Source organism: Physella acuta, unplaced genomic scaffold, assembly GCF_028476545.2.
Source record: "Physella acuta isolate Inbredline_101_S28 unplaced genomic scaffold, ASM2847654v3 ptg000374l, whole genome shotgun sequence".
In the NCBI taxonomy this organism is placed as follows: domain Eukaryota; kingdom Metazoa; phylum Mollusca; class Gastropoda; family Physidae; genus Physella; species Physella acuta.
The window spans coordinates 862,785-885,117 of record NW_026731893.1 but is presented as its reverse complement, the minus strand read 5'-3'; the positions used below and the strand labels follow the sequence as shown (position 1 = coordinate 885,117).

Here is a 22,333-nt window from a genome sequence, read left to right as displayed (position 1 = left end):
AGTTCTTATACTGGAACTTTTCCTTGCTCTAAGTCTAACGTAGAGTCAGTCTAAGCTTATCCTTTATAGTTCTATACTTGAACTTTTCCTTGTTCTATGTCTAACGTAGAGTCAGTCTGTGGTATCCTTTATAGTTCTTATACTTGAACTTTTCCTTGTTCTATGTCTAACGTAGAGTCAGTCTACGCTTATCCTTTATAGTTCTTATACTGGAACTTTTCCGTGCTCTAAGTCTAACGTAGAGTCAGACTAGGCTTATCCTTTAACGTTCTTATACTGGAACTTTTCCGTGCTCTAAGTCTAACGTAGAGTCAGACTAGGCTTATCCTTTATAGTTCTTATATTTGAACTTTTCCTTGCTCTAAGTCTAACGTAGAGTCAGACTAGGCTTATCCTTTAACGTTCTTATACTGGAACTTTTCCTTGCTCTAAGTCTAACGTAGAGTCAGACTAGGCTTATCCTTTAACGTTCTTATACTGGAACTTTTCCTTGCTCTAACTCTAACGTAGAGTCAGACTAGGCTTATCCTTTATAGTTCTATACTTGAACTTTTCCTTTCTCTAAGTCTAAGGTAGAGTCAGTCTAGGCTTATCCTTTATAGTTCTTATATTTGAACTTTTCCGTGCTCTAACTCTAACGTAGAGTCAGTCTAGGCGTAGCTTTTATCGTTCTCATACTTGAATCTTTGTTTGCTGTGAGTCTAGAGTTAGTCTAGGCGTAGCTTTTATCGTTCTTATACTTGAACCTTTGTTGGCTGTTAGACTAGATTTAGTCTAGGCGTAGCTTTTATCGTTCTTATACTTGAACCTTTGTTTGCTGTGAGTCTAACGTAGAGTCAGTCTAAGGTAAGCTGGGTAGAGTCAGTCTAAGGTAAGCTAGTAGTATAACATATAATGTCGTTATAGATCTGAAAATTAAAATGTTACCAACCACAAACAATTAAAGCTGTGGAATCAGGGTTTGTCTGTTACAGTCATATAGCACAAACTGTTCAAATTTTAAGTTCTACAAATGTACAATTTGCCGTCAATCTAAGGTAGTTATCGTTTATTTATTTTTTCAATGCCATATCAACTAAGAAGTGTTATCACAATAAACTTTTAACCAGTTTGTTTGTTTTTATTTTGTGTATATAGCTTTCAGCCAAGTTTACGGTTTCTTTCTGTCAACCGTTTGTAAATCGAAAGATTTCTTTAATAAGTCTTTATGAATGCGCGCATGGGCATATAAATAACCACACTATCCCTGCACGAACCAACGTTCTTGAAATAGATGACATGTAGTCTACTTATTTTGCCCTTTCACGGTCAAAGCAATAACTGTGTCCGATCGTACATTAAGATGCTCTACATGTAACTAAAGGCTAGAGAACGTTAAAGCTTTTTAAAAATTCAACTCAATTTCTAACTTTTTTTCACCACATGTGTTTGTTGACCGTAGAAGTAAACTTTGTCTTCCTACACTGCCAAATAACTACTTAACTTACAATCTGATATTGTGTCTTATTTGTCTTACACCTGAAATGGTTGGGTTTTTTTTTTATTTTATTAACACACTTATAAAATTATAATTGATGTAGAATTAAAAAAAACTACCTGTTCTGTAGGGGTTGTCTTGCAGGCATCCAACCACTTCACTGTTAAAAACATCATGCAACAAATGTAGAATCAATCCAGGCTGACTAAGAAAACCAACACTGTGTGTGGGTACCGCTTTGTGTGGGTACCGCTGTGTGTGGGTACCACTGTGTGTGGGTACCGTATCAAGTAAGTAATGTGCTGTGAGGGTACCACGGAATGTGGGTACCAGTGGTTACCACTGTGTGTGGGTACCACTTTTTTGGGTACCACGGTGTGTGGGTACCACGGTATGTGGTTACTGAGACTAGTGTTAATTTCATTATATGCGGATTCCCTGTGGTGTGGATACCGTATGGGTTTAGATATTTGTCGTTTCTGTTATTTTGATACTATCATATGTTGATACTGATAATTTCAAGTTCACGAAAATTTACAGGCAAGAAAGTATAAAACAGTAAACGCTTAAAGTCAGAACAGTTAAATGTCAGGAGATAAGTCAAGGAAGTTTAAAATCAGGATAATTTCCGTATGATATCAGAAAATGTTTACGCTAGACAATGTCGAGAATAATTTAAAGCATTACGTTTAATGTACCATGTATAACGATCTGGGGGAGTAAACGGATAGTGTGGTCATGCTATGCCCAGGCGACATTACTCTCCTTAACGTGAGCCAGGTACCTATTAAAGCTGGGTAAACTCAGGCCTAGGAACGACCAATTTTAGGGTCCGCAGCAATGGGCTCTACCGCTTTGTCATGCTGCCTCCTTTAACGCAGCTCTAGACAGTCAATAAAATATGTAACAAAAGTATATAATTCATTCAAATACACTGGACAAACAACAATTCCAACTAAGTTTTTTAATGGTTATAAAAAGATTTTTTAAAAATCTACGCGTAAAACGATTTTAAAATTAATTCAACATTTGAACAGTTCAGGTTTAACTTAACACGTTCACTTTTAACTCAAACTGGTCCAATTCAACTTGGCTTGTTCATTTCACTTGAATTATTCACGTTGAACTTGACTTCTTCTTTCTGAATGTAACAAGTTGAAGTCATTTGTAGTTCAGTTTTGTTCAAGTAAGTACTGCGAAACGTCAAGTTGTCCGACAACTCTTAAGTAACTGAACTGGTGCGCGCGTAAGTGATGATTTATGTTGTGCTTGAGGGTATCAATGCTAACATTGTTGATCACCAACTGAAACAACGAATAAAATTCTGTTCGGATCATGAATATGTGTCTAATCGCGTTGTGTAGCTGTCCCATTTAAGGTATGGGAGTATGGGGAACATGAAGTTTGGGTCAGTGTCACATCAACTTGTCATGCTACGTCACCTTAGTTTTTATCAGTGTCATATAGCATTGTGTCAGTGTCACATGACACTGTCATGCTACGTCACCTTAGTTTTTATCAGTGTCATATCGCATTGTGTCAGTGTCCCATCATTTGGCATGTTACTTCACCTTTTTTATGTCAGTGCCACATCAAACCGTGTCAATGTATAATAAAAATTTAACCCAGCACCTTGATAGCCCAGTCATTGTCAGAACCATTTCACCAACCATTTCACCAACCATCTCACAAACCATTTCACAAAACATTTCATCAACCATTTCCCCAAAAACATCACCAACCGTTCCACTAACAACGTCACCAAACCATTTCACCAAACATTTCACCAATTATTTCACCAACCATTCCACCAACCATTTCACCAACCATCTCACAAACCATTTCACAAACCATTTCGTCAACTATTTCCCCAAAAACATCACCAACCGTTCCACTAACAACGTCACCAAACCATTTCACCAAACATTTCACCAATTATTTCACCAAACATTTTACCAACCATTCCACCAACCATTTCACCAGCCATCCCACCAACCATTTCACCAACCATTTCACCAAAAGTTCACCAACATTTCACCCATTCCACCAACCATTTCACCAACATTTCACCAACCAGTTTACCAACAGCACTAGACACACAATACACAACACACCACTTCTTACAAGAGTCCATTGTTTATGCTAGTAGGTTATCCCACCCCCGTCCCGTCCTCCCCCGCCCCCACCTGAATTAAACAAGCCTCCCCATCCCACCTGGCCATGTGCAGACTAGGGGTAGTACCGGTCGCCTGGTCTTTGACCCGATCCCACCCAACTAACCTGGGATGTACTGTTGGACAAACACGTAATGGGATACCCTATTGTATTCAAGGTTAATCCAGGGCATAGACCTCAAGGCTGGGTGGTGAGGGACAGAGACATAGAACAGTGGAATGTTTGGAAGATGTAGACATGTTTTGTGTGTTGTAAGGTGTGGTAATTTTGGTCCTTTCGGCTGGTCGATTTAGATATCCAACTTTCTATTCCTCTGTCGGCTTTGTGAGTGTTTAGAATCATGTATATTAAAGTTTCTGAACTGAATTTGTGTTGGTGTTTATTTAAATAGCCGAGCCTTTGTGCCTAATTCGTCACAAAAACTTTCAGGGCAGTTATCGCTATCGAAACACAATATCACATATTATGTGATATCATAACACACTTACTTTGAAATTCTCCGGTGAAAGATGAATAGACAGAGTGAAAGGCTCGCCCACACTAAATGGGAAGCGGGTTTTGTGCACTTTTGGGTCATCGAATTGCCCATCAATCCTTTTGTTGATATACAATACCTTCTCTTCTAAACTGGCTTTCATATGGAAAAGAATATCGGCATGCTCTTCTCGGGTTGTTTCAATGGTGACGATTATGCTATCAATAAAATGCAGGTGTTAAATTATGTCCGTTTAATAACAGACTGTAACACAATAAATATCGTGAGTACACCAAGCTTATATACTATATATAGGAACCTAACTCATGTTAGAGAAAGTAAAGGTAAAAAAATATCAACTCTACTTGATTATGGTACGGAGTGGCATAGCAGTAGAAAACTAGACTGCTAAAACGAATGTCTCGAGTTCGAATACACTTCAAGTCAGTGGACCGGTCCTGAGTTCATCCAGCTCTGATGAGTAGCTATCTCAAGTTAGGGAAAGTAAAGGCGGCTGGGCATAGTGCTGAGCATACCTTCCCTTCATATGTCAAGTTCAAGAACATATGAACTCTATTTTACCTGCACAATGGATTGCCAATGCTAAAGACGTTTCTGTACTTTAATATCCTATTATGTACGTTTCCTGACTAAAACAGTGGTTCTGAACCAGGGTTCCCCCAAACCTCAAGGGTTCGGTGTGTCAGCCTAAGGGGTTCGGCGAAGGTCAAGACACACACCCGACTCATGTGATACAGGGTCGGATTTTGTCAGTGCTGACAATAGAACTATTAAGAAAGGTTCGGTGAATGCGCATATAAAACTAGTTGGGTTCGTTACCTCCAATAAGGTTACGATCAACTGGACCCAAATATTCAACGAGGCGGTGTGCCCTACGCCAGAGCGCTAGGCTGCTAACCTGAAAGTCTCGATTTCGAATAAAGGTTATAGTCTTAGAACGTTCCTTACGCTAACCAGCTCTGATGAGTACCTTACTAACGTAAGGTACAAAGGCGATTGCGTATCATGCTGACCACACTATATCTCCATATGCCTAGCTCACAGGAACATGAATTTCACTTCACTTTCCCCATAGACAGTCAGTAAACTTCACTATTTTTTTTAAATGATCAAACAGTTCGTAAATTAACTAAGTAATACATTAGATTAAAAAAAAACTATTTAAACAAAAAACAAGACTATTACGTTTTGCAGCCAGTTTGAGGAATTCCTTTTATGGTAATGACCTTCGCAGAAGTAATACCGCCTGAGATTTCCGTGTCAAAAACAAGATCCTGTGGTTTGGAGGGAATACATTGGATTTAATCAGATAACACATTTTTAAGACATATTTTTTTTATAATGATGAATGGTAGATTTAAGGTAGATTCGATATCTAGGTGTATACACAAAGATTCACATCTGGAGGGGAACTAAGTCAAAGAACAACATAGTCGTTTAAATTGAAACAGAGATTCAGACCAGAAGCGCTACCGAGTCGAATAATAAATCAGTCGTTCACAGTTAGATGTCTACGACACGTCCTTAAGATAAATTGGCCAGAACAAATGTCTATTGTGAACCTATGGCAACCCATGAAGCAAAAAACGATTTAAGGTAGATTCGATATCTAGGTGTATACACAAAGATTCACATCTGGAGGGGAACTAAGTCAAAGAACAACATAGTCGTTTAAATTGAATTTAGTCAGAGATTCGAAAGATAATTTTTATTATGGTGAATGGTAGATTTGAGGGAGCTTAGCTATCTAGGTGTATACACAAAGATTCACATCAGGAGGGCAACTAAGTCAAAGAACAACATAGTCGTTTACATTGAATTTAGTCAGAAAGCAAATTTTAAAGATATTTTTATTATGGTGAATGTTAGATTTTAGGGAGATTAAGTATCTTTGTGTAAAAACAGAGATTCAGACCAGAAGCGCTACCGAGTCGAATAATAAATCAGTCGTTCACAGTTAGATGTCTACGACACGTCCTTAAGATAAATTGGCCAGAACAAATGTCTATTGTGAACCTATGGCAACCCATGAAGCAAAACACGATAGACAGGTAGGGTCAAGCCCGTATGGGGGTGTGTGGGAGGGTGTGTGATCGGGCAAGCTCTGATGAGGTCAGTGGACAACATATCAGGCAAATGTGGAACTGGAACCGTTGTTAAAAAGAAAATGCGAAGGAAGGGATACTGGATTTGGTAGGCTCAATAAAGAGAGCTGCCAGTTACGGTTTTGTGGAGAGTACTGTGGAAGATGCACTCAAAGTAATGGACAAATTAATGTTTAGGGAAGGTTCATGTGTTGTATTACATATTCCAAGATTTATATTCATCAATGTTTATATAACGATTTAAGATTATTAGTATTTTTTCTTAACCATTTTATTTTTCAAGTTTGTTAATTAAACGTTATCGCTTTAACGAATTCCACTGTATACTAGTATACTAAATATATTTTTAAAAGCTTATTTAGAAGTAAAAAGTCTAAATATAGTAGCCAATTTATAATTAAGCCACAAACAAAGCAAAATGTGATGTCGTATTGGAAAGATGTTTTTCATACTTGGTTGTTTAACAAGTAAACGAGGTAAACATAAAGTAGGAGAGAAGTAACCAGTTCTCAGTGATACTATTGTATTATTGAGAGGGTTACGGTTAGGACTACTAAACGAAAAGCCTTACATTAGGATATACAACATATCCAGCCGATGGTACCCAGAATGGGTTGGACAGACCAGGCTTCAGCGCTTGTTTTGTAACTGCCAAACCTCCTGTCCGGCACTGACCGAACAAGCCTCGTGTCTGGCATTGCACACCGCTCCAGTACTTTAAGGTTTTAGCAGCTGTCCCATGCTGAAACAATCATACGGTCAGGCTTGCTTTGTGTGTACTTATAAAATACAAAGAGATATTTTACATGGAAGAATTTATTCAAGTAAAGTCCGAATTTCACCTTCTTATTATATTTATGATATTATTTTTCTTTAATCCCAAGTTTAATTCAGCTTCACTTAAAAGTCCGAACCCCTATCAACCCACCAGGCCGATGAAAAAAAAATCCCTTGAATCACCATTTAATTACACATTTGCATTTTAAGGTTTAAAATTTTCATTAGAAGTTTTGTATTTGAATGAAAGTAGGCTACATGTAAGAAAGTTGTAATACTTTTGCAAATCTGTATCAGTCCTAATAAGCCGATGATGAAAACAGTAATACTAAATCGAACATTCAAGGTAAACTGACGCTGTAAATTATGTCTGGGACACACACAAAATCTAAAGTAGATCTCGATTATTTACTTATTTCCAGATTAACTAAGAAGAGTTATCTACTCAACTTTCAACACGTTTGTTTTCATTGTGTGTAAATAACTTTCAGTCACATTTACGTTTTTTATGTCAGTATTTTGTATAGCGCAAGACAGGTAACTGTAAGTCTCGAGTTCGATTCCTATGTCAACCAAGCTGATGAGGAACTGACTCATGTTAGGGAAAGTAGAAGTATTTGAAATAGATGAACTGTACTTAGTTTGACCTGTGATGGCCATGTACAAAACAATAATCTTATCATGTAATCCAATCATACATTAGGATGCGCTATATTTAAGCAAAGGCCAGTTCACGTTGGCGTTTTAAATAAACATGAACCCAATTTGTAACTTTTATTTTAACCCACGCCTTTTTTTACCGTAAGAGTAAACTTTGTTTTCCTACACTTACAAATAACTAGTTAGCTTACAGTGTAATATTTTGTCTTATTTGTCTTACACCTAAAAATGGTTGATTTTTTCAAGTCTGTTTTTTTAATTGTTACACACTTATAAAATTATATTTAAAGTAAATTTAAAAACAAAATGCCGTTAATACCTGTTCGGTAGGAGTTGTCTTGCAGGCGTCTAGCCATCTCCCTGTGAAAAACATGATGCCATATCAATTTATCGGTACATGATCAAAGGTGTCATCCTAGATTGAAGACTTGATCATTAACTGGGCATTACATGATCAAAGGTGTCATTCTAGATCTAAGACTTGATCATTAACTGGGCATTACATGATCAAAGGTGTCATTCTAGATCTAAGACCTGATCGTTAACTGGGCATTACATGATCAAAGGTGTCATTCTAGATTGAAGACTAGATCATTAACTGGGCATTACATGATCAAAGGTGTCATTCTAGATCTAAGACTTGATCATTAACTGGGCATTACATGATCAAAGGTGTCATTCTAGATCTAAGACTTGATCATTAACTGGGCATTACATGATCAAAGGTGTCATTCTAGATCTAAGACTTGATCGTTAACTGGGCATTACATGATCAAAGGTGTCATTCTAGATCTAAGACTTGATCATTAACTGGGCATTACATGATCAAAGGTGTCATTCTAGATTGAAGACTAGATCATTAACTGGGCATTACATGATCAAAGGTGTCATTCTAGATCTAAGACTTGATCATTAACTGGGCATTACATGATCAAAGGTGTCATTCTAGATCTAAGACTTGATCATTAACTGGGCATTACATGATCAAAGGTGTCATTCTAGATCTAAGACTTGATCGTTAACTGGGCATTACATGATCAAAGGTGTCATTCTAGATTGAAGACTAGATCATTAACTGGGCATTACATGATCAAAGGTGTCATTCTAGATCTAAGACTTGATCATTAACTGGGCATTACATGATCAAAGGTGTCATTCTAGATCTAAGACTTGATCGTTAACTGGGCATTACATGATCAAAGGTGTCATTCTAGATCTAAGACTTGATCATTAACTGGGCATTACATGATCAAAGGTGTCATTCTAGATTTAAGACTTGATCGTTAACTGGGCATTACATGATCAAATGTGTCATTCTAGATCTAAGACTTGATCATTAACTGGGCATTACATGATCAAAGGTGTCATTCTAGATTTAAGACTTGATCATTAACTGGGCATTACATGATCAAAGGTGTTATTCTAGATTGAAGACTAGATCATTAACTGGGCATTACATGATCAAAGGTGTCATTCTAGATTTAAGACTTGATCATTAACTGGGCATTACATGATCAAAGGTGTCATTCTAGATTTAAGACTTGATCATTAACTGGGCATTTCATGATCAAAGGTGTCATTCTAGATCTAAGACTTGATCATTAACTGGGCATTACATGATCAAAGGTGTCATTCTAGATCTAAGACTTGATCGTTAACTGGGCATTACATGATCAAAGGTGTCATTCTAGATTGAAGACTAGATCATTAACTGGGCATTACATGATCAAAGGTGTCATTCTAGATCTAAGACTTGATCATTAACTGGGCATTACATGATCAAAGGTGTCATTCTAGATCTAAGACTTGATCGTTAACTGGGCATTACATGATCAAAGGTGTCATTCTAGATCTAAGACTTGATCATTAACTGGGCATTACATGATCAAAGGTGTCATTCTAGATTTAAGACTTGATCATTAACTGGGCATTACATGATCAAAGGTGTTATTCTAGATTGAAGACTAGATCATTAACTGGGCATTACATGATCAAAGGTGTCATTCTAGATTTAAGACTTGATCATTAACTGGGCATTACATGATCAAAGGTGTCATTCTAGATTTAAGACTTGATCATTAACTGGGCATTTCATGATCAAAGGTGTCATTCTAGATTGAAGACTAGATCATTAACTGGGCATTACATGATCAAAAGTGTCATTCTAGATTTAAGACTTGATCATTAACTGGGCATTACATGATCAAAGGTGTCATTCTAGATCAAAGACTTGATCGTTAACTGGGCATTACATGATCAAAGGTGTCATTCTAGATTGAAGACTTGGTCATTAACTGGGCATTACATGATCAAAGGTGTCATTCTAGATCTAAGACTTGATCGTTAACTGGGCATTACATGATCAAAGGTGTCATTCTAGATCTAAGACTTGATCATTAACTGGGCATTACATGATCAAAGGTGTCATTCTAGATTTAAGACTTGATTATTAACTGGGCATTACATGATCAAAGGTGTCATTCTAGATCTAAGACTTGATCATTAACTGGGCATTACATGATCAAAGGTGTCATTCTAGATCTAAGACTTGATCATTAACTGGGCATTACATGATCAAAGGTGTCATTCTAGATCTAAGACTTGATCATTAACTGTCATTCTAGATCTAAGGCTTGATCACTAACTGGACTTTAGATGATCAAGCGTGTTATACTAGATCGAAGTACATGATCATTACCTGATTATTACTTGACCCTCACCTGATCGAACATAATTGCAGCTGTTTACAAACTGATATGATTGTTAACTGTTTGAAACTAATTATTCCTTAATGGACGTAATCTAAACTTGATCTTTACCTGATCGAACATGATCTAGATCTACTTAAAAGAGCTGAACAACCACACACTAACAGTTTATAAAAACAATCTGCCATTGACTACATCATCTGTAAAACTAGCCTCACTATTTTACCTTTACTGTTGGTAGCCATTACCAAACTAGAAGCCAATCGATGGCTTACATCCTTTGATACCAGAGAATTCGTTCCGGCGAATAAATGCCGGAGCGTGGCTGGAACAGCGGTCTTCCATACGATAAGCACCATTTTTTACTTGTCTGCTTCTTATGTAGATCAAAATATATTAAACAAAGGAGTCAAATGTAGATTCTAAATGTAGAATGTCTCCGCTCTAGTTACTATCATAGCAACAAAGTACGGAAATGACACAAATGCGCAATGTGCACTTTTCTCAAAGACAGCAAAGTTTGATGACGTAATTTTTTGATAACGTATTGAAAATGGCTCTTTTAAAAGCGCGTTATTGTAATGGACTTCATCGATTTTATTAGAATTATTTCATCGTTATTGTTTGACATGAATTACAAAACATTGGGTTTTTTTTTCGATTCTACTAGAACCATCTCATGGTTCTTGTTTGACATGAATTATAAAATCTTGCTTTTGTCGATTTTATTACAATCAGTTCATTGTTATTATTTGAACTGAGTTACAAAATCTTTTTGTCGATTTTACCTTCATAGCTGCCGTAACAAAAATAAAATACTTTGGCTTGAAAAAATAAATTAAAAATATAATGTTTTAAGAAGTAATGATATAAAAGTTGCGAATAAAGAGAACGTGAAAATAATTTTTGCGCGTTTAAGGCTACATTTCTATTTATTTTCATCAAGCCTAAGTAACAAGCTTAAGTTTCACTTTCGTAAGACAAATATTAATGGAGGCGACCGAGTTGACGATAATCCTTCCATCAATGTTGACATGGATTAAAAACTTGTTTTTTTTAGAATTGTGCAATCCTAGCGACCGATTAAAAAAAAAAACAACTTAAGCCTAAAAATAATTCACAAATTTAATACTTATTAGAATCCATATTTTAAAAGTTGCAAATCCAGAGAACTTGAAAATAAATATTTAAAGCTACATTCCTAAGTTACAACCCGATGTTTCACTTTTGTAAGACAAACATTAATAGACTACGTGAACTCAGTGATCGATAGTTAAGTGTTTACAAAACGTTTCAGATAAAGTTTGTAAATGACAAATGATTTTTGTAAATTGTAGATTATTCGCGTACTGTATTACCTGAGTACTGATTTGTTAGAGTGCCGTGTAAGTTTTAGGCTAAGTGTGTAGGCGCCTACCGTATTGTGTGAGTTCTTGCTCTGTGTGTGCCACGGTCTGTGTGTACCGCAGTGTGTGGGTACCACGGTATGTGGGTACCGCAGTGTGTGGGTACCACGGTATGTGGGTACCACATTGTGTGGGTACCACGTTCTGTGGGTACCGCATTGTGTGGGTACCACGGTATGTGGGTACTGCATTGTGTGGGTACCACGGTCTGTGGGTACCGCAGTGTGTGGATAGCACGATATGTGGGTACAGCATTGTGTGGGTACCACGGTATGTGGGTATCGCAGTGTGTGGGTACCACGGTATGTGGGTACAGCATTGTGTGGGTACCACGGTATGTGGGTATCGCAGTGTGTGGGTACCACGGTATGTGGGTACCGCGTTGTGTGGATACCAGTCTGTGGGTACCGTAGTGTGTGGGTACCACGGTATGTGGGTACCGCATTGTGTGGGTACCACGGTATGTGGGTACCACGTTATGTGAGCACCACGGTATGTGGTTACTGAAAGTAGTTGGTTTCCTGTTGCGTAGATATCCTGTGGATTGGGTAACGATTAAAAGTAACGTTTTTTTTCAATCCTGACGGTCTATGGGGTAAGTGAAGTAGAATTTACTAGAATTTGTGACCTCTGCATATAAAGGGACGGTTAACTGACTTGAACCCTGATTCGAACTCGAGACTTACGGGTTAGCAGTCCAGCTCTCTACCGCTAGGCCACTTATGGATTTAGATATTTGTCATTTCTGCTGTTTTGACACTGTGTTATGTTGATACTGATAATTTCAAGTCTATAAAAATTTGCAGGCAAGAAAGTATGAAGCAGTTAAAGTCAGTACAGTTTAATATCAAGCTAGTTTATGCTAGACTTTATTGAGGACATAACGGACTGGGATCATGAAGTGTTAGTTTATGCTAGACTTTATTGAGGACCTGACGGACTAGGATCATGAAGTGTTAGTTTATGCTAGACTTTATTGAGGACATAACGGACTGGGATCATGAAGTGTTAGTTTATGCTAGACTTTATTGAGGACATAACGGACTGGGATCATGAAGTGTTAGTTTATGCTAGACTTTATTGAGGACATAACGGACTGGGATCATGAAGTGTTAGTTTATGCTAGACTTTATTGAGGACATAACGGACTGGGATCATGAAGTGTTAGTTTATGCTAGACTTTATTGAGGACAAAACGGACTGGGATCATGAAGTGTTAGTTTATGCTAGACTTTATTGAGGAAATAACGGACTGGGATCATGAAGTGTTAGTTTATGCTAGACTTTATTGAGGACATAACGGACTGGGATCATGAAGTGTTTTAAACATGCCCAAGGACAATGTCGAGAATAATTTTATTTCAAACATTAAGTTTAATGTAACATGTTTAATGTTCTGGGAGAGTAAATGGATAGAGTGGTCACGCTAAGCCAAGACGATATTACTCTCTAAAGTGAGCCAGGTACTTATTAGTGCTGGGTGAACTCAGGGACGTCAAATTTTCGGGTTCGCAGTAATGTGCTTTAACCCTGGATAAGCTGGTATATAAAATGTTACACTTGATAGTCAATAAAGTATGTAGAAAATACTACACAACACATTTAAATTCATTGGACTTAACAACAAGACTTCAAATTACCTTTTATTTAGAGGTTATAAAACGATTAACAATTGTACTCGTAAAACGATTTTAAATTAATTCGACATTTAAACTACTAGTTCACGTTTAACTTAACACGTTCACTTTTAACTCAAATTGTTCCAATTCAGCTTGGCTTGTTCATTTCACTTGAATTATTCACGCTGAACTTGACTTGTTCTTTCTGAATGTAACACGCTGATGTCATTTGAGTTTTATTCAAGGCTAAAGTGTGTCACGTCGAGTCTACCGTAAACTCTAAAGTAATTTTCTTGGATCACCTGACGAGTGATGTTGTGCTTAAAGGTATCGAAGTTAACATTGTTGATTACCAACTGAAATATCGAATAGAATTCTGTTAGTGGCATGTATCAGTGTCTCATCGATTAGTGTCAATGTCATGTACGTTGTATGTGTATGGGTTACACGAAGGATGAGTCAGTGTCACATCTCCTTGTCATGCTACGTCACATCATGTCAGTGACACATCGCTTGGTGTCATCGTCACATCACACTGTCACGCTACGTCTCCTTAGGTTATGTCAGTACCACTTCGCATGATGTCAGTGTCATATCGCATCAGTGTCACATCCAAGCTAAACTAGCGTAGTGTTACATCACGATATTTCACCAACCATTCCACCAACCATTCACCCAACCATTTAACCAACCATTTAACCAACCATTCAACTAACCATTTCAACAACCATATTCCACCAGCCATTTCACCAACCATTTAACCAACCATTTAACCAACCCTTTCACCAACCTTTTACCAACCATTTCATCAACCATTTAACCAACCATTCCACCAATCATTCCACCAACCATTTCACCAACTATTCCGTCAACAATTTTACCAACCATTTCACCAACCATTTAACCAACCATTTTTCCAACCCTTTCACCAACCTTTTTATCAACTATTTCACCAACCACTTCACCAACCATTTCACCAACCATTCCAAAAAAACAATTCCATTAACCATTTTACCAACCATTCCACCAACCATTTCACCAAACATTTCACCAACCTTTTTACCAACCATTTCACCAACTATTTCACCAACCATTTCAACAACCATATTCAAGCAACCATTTTTCTAACCATTTCACCAACCATTTCACCACCAACACGACACGCAACAGCGCGCACACACACACACACACACACGTACACACGCACACACATACACACACGCACACACACACACCAATTATCGCCATCAAAACACAATATCACATATTATGTTATATCATAACACCACTTACTCTAAACTCGGCCGGTGTAACATGAACAGACAGCGTGAAGGGCTGGCCGGGTGTAAATGGGAAGTGGCTCTTATGCACTACTGCACCATCCTTTTCGAATTCCCCATGAGTCTTTTTGCTGATAGTCAACATCTTTTCTTTGAATCTGGCCATCATATGGAAAGGAACATCCGCATGCTCTTCACGGGTAGTTTCGAGTGAAACGACGAAACTGTCAATAAAATGCAGGTGTTAAATTATGACCGGTCAATAATACATTACAACACACAATTATGACCGTTCAATAATAAATTACAACACAAAATTATGACCGTTCAATAATAAATTACAACACAATTAATATCTTGAGTTCACCCAGCTCTAGTGAGTACCTAACTCATGTTAAGGAAAGTAAAGGCGGCTGGGCAAAGTGCTGAGCATACCTTTCCTTTCATAAGCCGAGTTCAAGCAATATATGAACTCTATTTAATCTGCACAATAGATCGCTAGGACTAAAAAGGATTCTACACGTTAATATCCTATTATGTACGTTTACTGACTAAAACAGTGGTTCTGAACCTGGGTTCGACCAAACCCGAGGGGTTCGGTAAGTCAGTCTCAGGGGTTCGGCGAAGGTCAAGACACATACCCGACTTACATGATGAAAGATAGGAGTTTGTCATTGTTGAAGATAGAACTATTATAAAGGTTCGTTGAATGCGCAGGTAACACTTGTGGGGTTCGGATCCATCTTACCACTGGACCAAAATATTAAACAGTACAGCCTGGCCTACGTTTATGGGACGGAGTGGTCTAGCGGTAGAGAGCTGGAGTGCTAACCCGTAAGCCTCGAGTTCAAATCCGGGTTCAAGTCAGTATACCGTCCCTGAGTCCACCCAACTCTGATGGGTACCTAACTCACGTTAGGGACAGTAAAGGCGGCTGGGCATAGTGCTGACCACACTATCTCTTCATATGCCGAGGTCACAGAAACAAGTGAACTCTACTTCACTTGCCCCATAGACCGTCAGGTTTGAAAGGGAAACTTTACTTTACTTTTACCCTGGCCTACGGCAGAGCGCTAGACTATAAACCCGAAAGTATCGAGTTCGAATCCGGGTTCAAGTCAGTAAACGTCCCTGAGTCCACTCCGCCCTGGGTTCCTAACTAACAATAGGGAATGTAAAGGTGGCCGAGCTTAGTTCTGTCCACACTATCCCTTCATATGTCGAGGTCACAGAAACAGGTGAACTCTACTTCACTTTGTACCGTCAGGTTCGAAAAGTGAAGTTTACTAACTTTTTTAAAATTATTAAATATTTCTTAAATTAACCAGGTAACGAACTAGATAAAAAAAAACGAATTAAACAAAATACTAAACTATTACTTGTGGACGTCTTGGTCAAGAACGCCATGAATAGTAATCACCCTCACAGAAGGTATTCCGCCTCTGATTGCCGTATCAAGAATAATGTACTGTAGTTTAGAAGGAATACGGTAATGGAATTAAGATAGCACATTTTAAAGACTGTTTTTTTTTATTTGATATCTAGGTGTTAACACATAGGTTCAACCCTAGAGGGCAGCTAAGTAAAACAACAATTAGCCGTTAACATTGAGTTCAGTCACAGGGCAAAATTCTAATATTTTTTCTATCACGGTAGGCTACATAGGAGGGAGATCAGGTATCTAGGTTTTCATGTGTTGCATTACATATTTGAAGTTGTTTTTTTTTTCAATCAATGCTATGTATAAGAATTTAAATTTAACACCTATATATTTATATATATATATATATATATATATATATATATATATATATATATATATATATATATATATATATATATATATATATATATGGTTTTTGTTTAGAGAAAAAAAGACGTCACTATCTACCTAGCGCCCATTGTATCCTTCCTCAACGGGCCATTTTTCTCGTATATATATATATATATATATATATATATATATATATATATATATATATATATATATATATATATATATACAAATATAATCATAAATATCTCCGAGGTAAATAGGGGTGGATGTCAGTAAATATGACCTGGAATAGAAGTATCTGGTTTTCAGTGATACTGTGTTATTTGTTTATGAGAGGGCTACGGTTAGGACTACTAAACGAAAAGACTTACAGGCGGATATGCAACATAGCCAGCCGATTGTACCCAGAATGGGTTGGACAGACCAGGCTTCAGCGCTTGTTTTGTAACGGCCAAACCTCCTGTCCGGCACTGACCGAACAAGCCTCGTGTCTGGCACTGCACACCGCTCCAGTACTTCAAGGTTTTAGCAGCCGTCCCATGCTGAAACAATCGTATGGTTAGGCTTGCTTTGCAAGCACTTATAGGATATGCACTTCAAATTTGACAAAGATCAATTGAACTATTGCTTGTCTAAAGCTATATTTGGAAGTGTAAATCGTTATAGAAAATACAGACCAAATTTAAAAAAAAGATGAATAGTACTATCGCTTGTCTAAGCATGGCCTTGTATTGTTAGTCCTGATATAACTATATATAGTCCTTATATATATCCTTATATGGCCGTCTTCTTACACTTCCAAGTAACTAGTTAACTTACGACGTTTTTTTAAGCCTAACTCTTAAGTGTTACTTTAATTGTCAAACGTTGTTAAAGCTACAGTTTGTGTAATACACACTCTACGGCGTCAAATACCTGTCCCAAAGGAGTTGTCTTGCAAGCTTCCAGCCACTTCCCTGTGGAAAAAAAACGGGTTGCCAGATAAATTATATGGAAGCTGTAAACGCAGTGCTAGCTAATATTCTGTTGAGGTATTAATGGGCAGTTTCAACTTTTGGGGGTCAGCGTTGAACGCATGCAAGCTAAACAGAAAAGTCCCATGGCTAAAACCCATGCAGATGTGGCTTGATAGCTGGGAACAGCAACCAATCTAGGAGAGACAACTCCAACTTCTAACAACTGATAGTAACACGGCCTCACTGGGGGTGTAAAAAAAAAGTAAAGTTTCCCTTTCAAACTTGACGGTCTATGGGGTAAGTGAAGTAGAGTTCACTTGTTTCTGTGACCTCGGCATAAAAAGGGATATTGTGGTCAGCTCTATGTGAGTTAGGTACCCATCAGAGTTGGGTTGACTCAGGGACGGTCTACTGACTTGAACCCGGATTCGAACTCGAGACAAACGGGTTAGCAGTTCAGCTCTCTACCGCTAGACCACTCCGTCCCCACTGGTTGTGTGACCTTACAGTAAAAGTCACCGACCAGGTCACAAGAGTTCCTACATGAACTTCAACGGTCACGTGTTCGTGACCGAGACGAGCGACCTAGATGGAGGCATCCGGCTGTGGTGTGGCATGGAGAGGGGTGGCCGCCCTAGACACACCCCAACAACCCAAATGAGGGTTAAGGGGTTAAAGGCCGATGCTAGCCGGGAAAAGATACGCATGCGCAATGGAGAGAAACTACGACTTGCCTTCACAGCGATGTTTTCGATGGTACTGCGCATGTGTGTGTTTACAACCGCAGAACCCTAGCCCTAACCCTATCCCTAATCCTAGTTCTAACCCAACCCCTAACCCCAGCCATAGGTCACTGCACATGTGCAGAACTATCTTTTGCCGACTAGATGGAGACGTTGGGGCGAAAAATCTTTTTCCGAGTAGTCACTTCGTAATATTTTTATGTTTGTTTAAGTTTTAAACTGAGGTCTAGTGTATTTTTCACGTTGCTGGTTATTAACTAGAGATAGAATTTATTTACTTTTAGACATGCTCACCGTTAGATGCTATATTTCGTTACTTGAGCACTACATGCATGTTACCTAATCGCTACCTATTTGTTATATAATCGGTACCTAAACGTGAGCTTATCCTATATGTATCGAAAATGGTCTTTAAGTGATCGCAGCCTACTCATTTCTAGATCGATAAATAAAACAACGACTCTATAATTGTTACATGATCATTACCTACATTTTACTGGATAATTTTTTGATGGTTGCTTAATCGTATCGCTAAACAATACTTACTGATAACTATCTGATTGTTATGTAATTGATATTTATATTATAGTTACCTGATTGTATAATCTTAACCTTATCGTTACCTTATAATCTTTGAATCTATATCTGATTGCTCTATAATCGAAACCAAATAGTTAATTACAAACATGTTAATCTTTAACTAACATGTAGGCCTACCAAACAAGAAGCACAAATGTTGCCTGATTAGTTTCTGATTTTTAATCCTAGTGTCGTCTGGTTTTTTTTTTTTTTAGTTTTATTTCCAATTTGATTAATCAATGCTTAACGTTTGATAATCGAACGTATAGGCCTACGTAGCATATCGATAAAGTCTTTTTTATTTGTTTAATTTCCAATTTGATTAATTAACGCTATTTTAACGCTATCTTAATGCTTTCCGTTTCATATTCGAACATATACTTAGCATATCGATAAATGCCTTTGTTTAAGTTTTATTTCCATTTTGATTAAATAATGCTTAACGTTTCATAATCGAACGTATACGTAGCATATCGTTAAAGTCCTTTTTTTAAGTTTTATTTCCAATTTGATTAATTAACGCTATCTTAACGTTTGATACTCGAACGTATCGGTAGCATATCAATAAATGCCCGTCATCTAATCGAACATAAATTTACCTTGTTACGAAATGATCTTTAGCTGGTTACATGTAATGATATTGATCATTTATCGAACAAATCATGATTTGACATTATTGTTCCTAATCTCTGTATGATCAAATTTAAATTTATCCTGAACACTAAACGATCATTTAGACGTAATTATACCTGATCACTAACTACTAATTTATTGATTTCATTGTATGTTCGTTACCTGAACGAACTTAGTCGTACATTATAACTAAGTTGTCATTAATTGATCAGACAAATGTGTACCCAATCACTAATTAGTACTTAAGAGGTCATAATTATACCGTGTTATGAAAATATCGTAATATGATTTAAACTGTTACCTGAAAACGAAATGATAGTTACCTAATTGAGCCAAATTGTACCTGGTTATAAAAATATCTTTATATAATTGAAAGTTTTACCTGATTACAAAATGATAGTAACCTGATTAGGGGTCGTCCATAAATGACGTCACACTCGTAGGGGGGAGGGGGGTCCGTAATTTTGTGACGGTGTGTGATGAGGGGGGGGGGGAGGGGGTTCAGATGGATCGATGTCACACTTTTGCATTATAAAAAAGCAATGTCAGAAAACTTATTTTAGACGTGCATTTTAGAAAACTGTTTTAATAAATTGTAATAGGAATTGATTAAAATACTCTATTTTGACAGAGTTTAGACAAGATTTGGGGAAAATATCGATGCTAAAAAAAAAAATTAAACTGCAATTTTGAGGCGAGTTGTAGGCTGAGGTGTGACGCCATGTTAGGGAGGGGGGTCTGGATTTTTGTGACGATGTGTGACGGAGGGGAGGGGGGGGGGAGGTAAAAATCATCAAAAAAAACGTGACGTCATTTATTGATGACCCCTTAAGCCTAAGGCAGGGTAGTAGCTAGGGTCAGGGTAGGGGTAGGGGCTAGGGTCAGGGTAGGGGTAGGGGCTAGGGTGTGGGTTTGTGGCATGGGGTAGGAGCTAGGGTCAAGGTAGAGGCTATGGTCAGGGTGGGGGTAGGGGCTAGGGTGCGGGTTTGTGGTATCGGGTAGGGGCTAGGGGATAGGAGTAAGGAGTAAGGATCATGTTATGGGACTAGGGTTGGGGTAGGGGGTAGCAGTCAGAGTAGGGGCTAAGGTCAGAGTAGGGCTAAGGTTAGGGCTAGTGTTAGGTAACGGGTTATGGTCAGGGTAGTAGATAGGGTTATGGTAGAGTTGGAGTAGGCACTTGTGTTAGGTTAGGGGTGGGGATAGGGGCTAGGAACAGGGTAAAGGCTAGGGTTAGTGTAGGTGCTATGTTTAGGTTAGGGTTAGGGGATAGAGGGTATGGGGTAGGGGCTATGTTCAAGGTAGAGTAGGGTCTATGATAAGGGTAAGGGTTAGGGCAGGGTATGATTAGGTGGTGTGGGGTAGGACCTAGGGTCAGGGTAGGAGCTAGGGTCAGGGTAAGGGCTAGGGTTAGTGTAGGTGCTATGTAAGGGTAGGGTTAGGGAATAGAGGGTATGGGCTAGGGTCAGATTAGGTTCTAGGACTGGGACTAGGGTTTGGGTAAAGGAGGGGTTAGGGTAGAGGCTAGCGTCAGCATAGGAGCTACGGTAATGCTTAGGTCAGTTCAGGGCTAGGGCCAATATCCCTATCCCTACCAGCTTTTGTGACCACGGCATATGAAGGCATAGTGTGGTCAGCACTATGTCCTTTACTTTCCTTATCGTGAGTTTGGTACCTATCTGAGCTGAGTTGACCGTCTACTGACTTAAACCCGGGTTCGAACTCGAGACTTACCGTTAGCAGTCTAGCTCTCTACCGCTAGGCCACTCGGTACCCTGATCGGGTAGAGAACAGGGCGTGGGGTCGGGATATTGGGTGGGCTATGAAAACAACCCCAATCGGCTACATCAATGAAAACAAGAAAATAAACCAATTGTTTACTAACATTAAAACTCCTAAAACATATTTTTAAAAATGTGTAAATCCCTTACCTCCATTAACATTAGCAGTGGTGGTTAGCGAAGCCAAGCCACGGCAAACATCCTTTGGTACCAGAGATGTAGTTCCGGAGAGAGCATGCCGGATTGTTGCCGGGGTAGTAGCCATCCGTACGAGAAGCATTTTGCTTTGTTTTGTTTTATTTAAACTATAACACAATGAAGTAGACAATGTTTCCACTCTGTGTCGCCAATCAGAAGAGGAAGTGACGAAAAAACATGTGTAACCAACTTGGTTACAAGAGACTGCAAGAATTGATGACGTCGATGCTAAAAATAATGTGTGTAGCATGACTGATTTGCAGAGAATCCTTCCATCTTTTTTGTTGATATGGATTATTTTTAGCGCAATTTCCATTCTGGAGAATTGCGTTTATTAACCCGTCATTTCTGGATGTATGAATGTATGAATGAATGGATGGATGGATGGATGGATGGATGGATGTGTGTCCGCAGGTTTAAGTCGTATCTCCTCCTCAACGAAGCAATATCGATGACTAGTTCCAAAAGCAATTATGTTAAGCAAGTTACGAGGATGAACATAAGCTATAAAAATTCCGGGTTTCTTTCATGGATTTCCCGGAAAAGCCAAAAAACCTCAAAAAAAGAGCAGTGTTTGGTCCATATCTCGGCAACCAGACCACTTAGCGACTTGAAACATGTACCAATCGATTCCTGCCATAATTTAGAACAATATTGCCGAAGAAAGTTTTCAAAAATATCCTTTCGTTCGGTCACAAAAAATTTTTTGAATTAATTAAAATTTGGACCGAATTAGTAGGCATATTTATCCAACCACACCACACGCGTCATCACGTTCAATAGCTGCGCCATCACGTTCAATGGCTGCGTCATCACGTTCAGTAGGCGCGCAATGGTTTTTAGTCATGTAACTCTATTGTAAATAAAACATGTAAAATACTGACAAAAAAATTAATAAAAAACGTTTTAATAACTAACCAATGGTTTTACTAACCCTGCTCTTGATTTACGCTACGACAGAGCTGT

The 22,333-nt window shown here is 38.2% G+C and overlaps 2 protein-coding genes across 2 annotated transcripts; both read right to left on the bottom strand.

Annotated features, from left to right (window-relative positions):
- Positions 1-2,428: 2,428 nt before the first annotated feature.
- LOC131941855 (galectin-3-like) lies at positions 2,429-7,627 on the bottom strand. The gene is made up of 5 exons (XM_059301418.1): positions 7,604-7,627; positions 6,825-6,995; positions 5,334-5,422; positions 4,141-4,345; positions 2,429-2,781 (listed from the first exon to the last, which is right to left on the bottom strand). Exons 1-5 carry the CDS (start codon positions 7,625-7,627, stop codon positions 2,650-2,652), a joined length of 621 nt encoding a protein of 206 aa, XP_059157401.1. The 3' UTR covers positions 2,429-2,649.
- Positions 7,628-13,455: 5,828 nt separating this feature from the next.
- On the bottom strand, positions 13,456-21,537 carry LOC131941844 (galectin-related protein A). The gene is made up of 6 exons (XM_059301407.1): positions 21,320-21,537; positions 17,396-17,436; positions 16,852-17,022; positions 16,083-16,171; positions 14,717-14,927; positions 13,456-13,779 (listed from the first exon to the last, which is right to left on the bottom strand). Exons 1-6 carry the CDS (start codon positions 21,447-21,449, stop codon positions 13,660-13,662), a joined length of 762 nt encoding a protein of 253 aa, XP_059157390.1. The 5' UTR covers positions 21,450-21,537; the 3' UTR covers positions 13,456-13,659.
- Positions 21,538-22,333: the final 796 nt, after the last annotated feature.

What these genes read in the sequence shown, in the direction of transcription:
- LOC131941844 (XM_059301407.1), bottom strand. Translation starts at nt 21,449, where the DNA reads ATGCTTCTCGTACGGATGGCTACTACCCCGGCAACAATCCGGCATGCT. An exon ending in CACTGCTAATGTTAATGGAG is followed by an intron (nt 17,437 to 21,319) that starts GTAAGGGATTTA and finishes TTTTTTCCACAG; the next exon opens with GGAAGTGGCTGGAAGCTTGC. An exon ending in AGACAACTCCTTTGGGACAG is followed by an intron (nt 17,023 to 17,395) that starts GTATTTGACGCC and finishes CGATTGTTTCAG; the next exon opens with CATGGGACGGCTGCTAAAAC.
- LOC131941855 (XM_059301418.1), bottom strand. Translation starts at nt 7,627, where the DNA reads ATGAGTCAGTTCCTCATCAGCTTG. An exon ending in GATATGTTGTATATCCTAAT is followed by an intron (nt 5,423 to 6,824) that starts GTAAGGCTTTTC and finishes TCCAAACCACAG; the next exon opens with GATCTTGTTTTTGACACGGA. An exon ending in CCTCAAACTGGCTGCAAAAC is followed by an intron (nt 4,346 to 5,333) that starts GTAATAGTCTTG and finishes TTTTATTGATAG; the next exon opens with CATAATCGTCACCATTGAAA.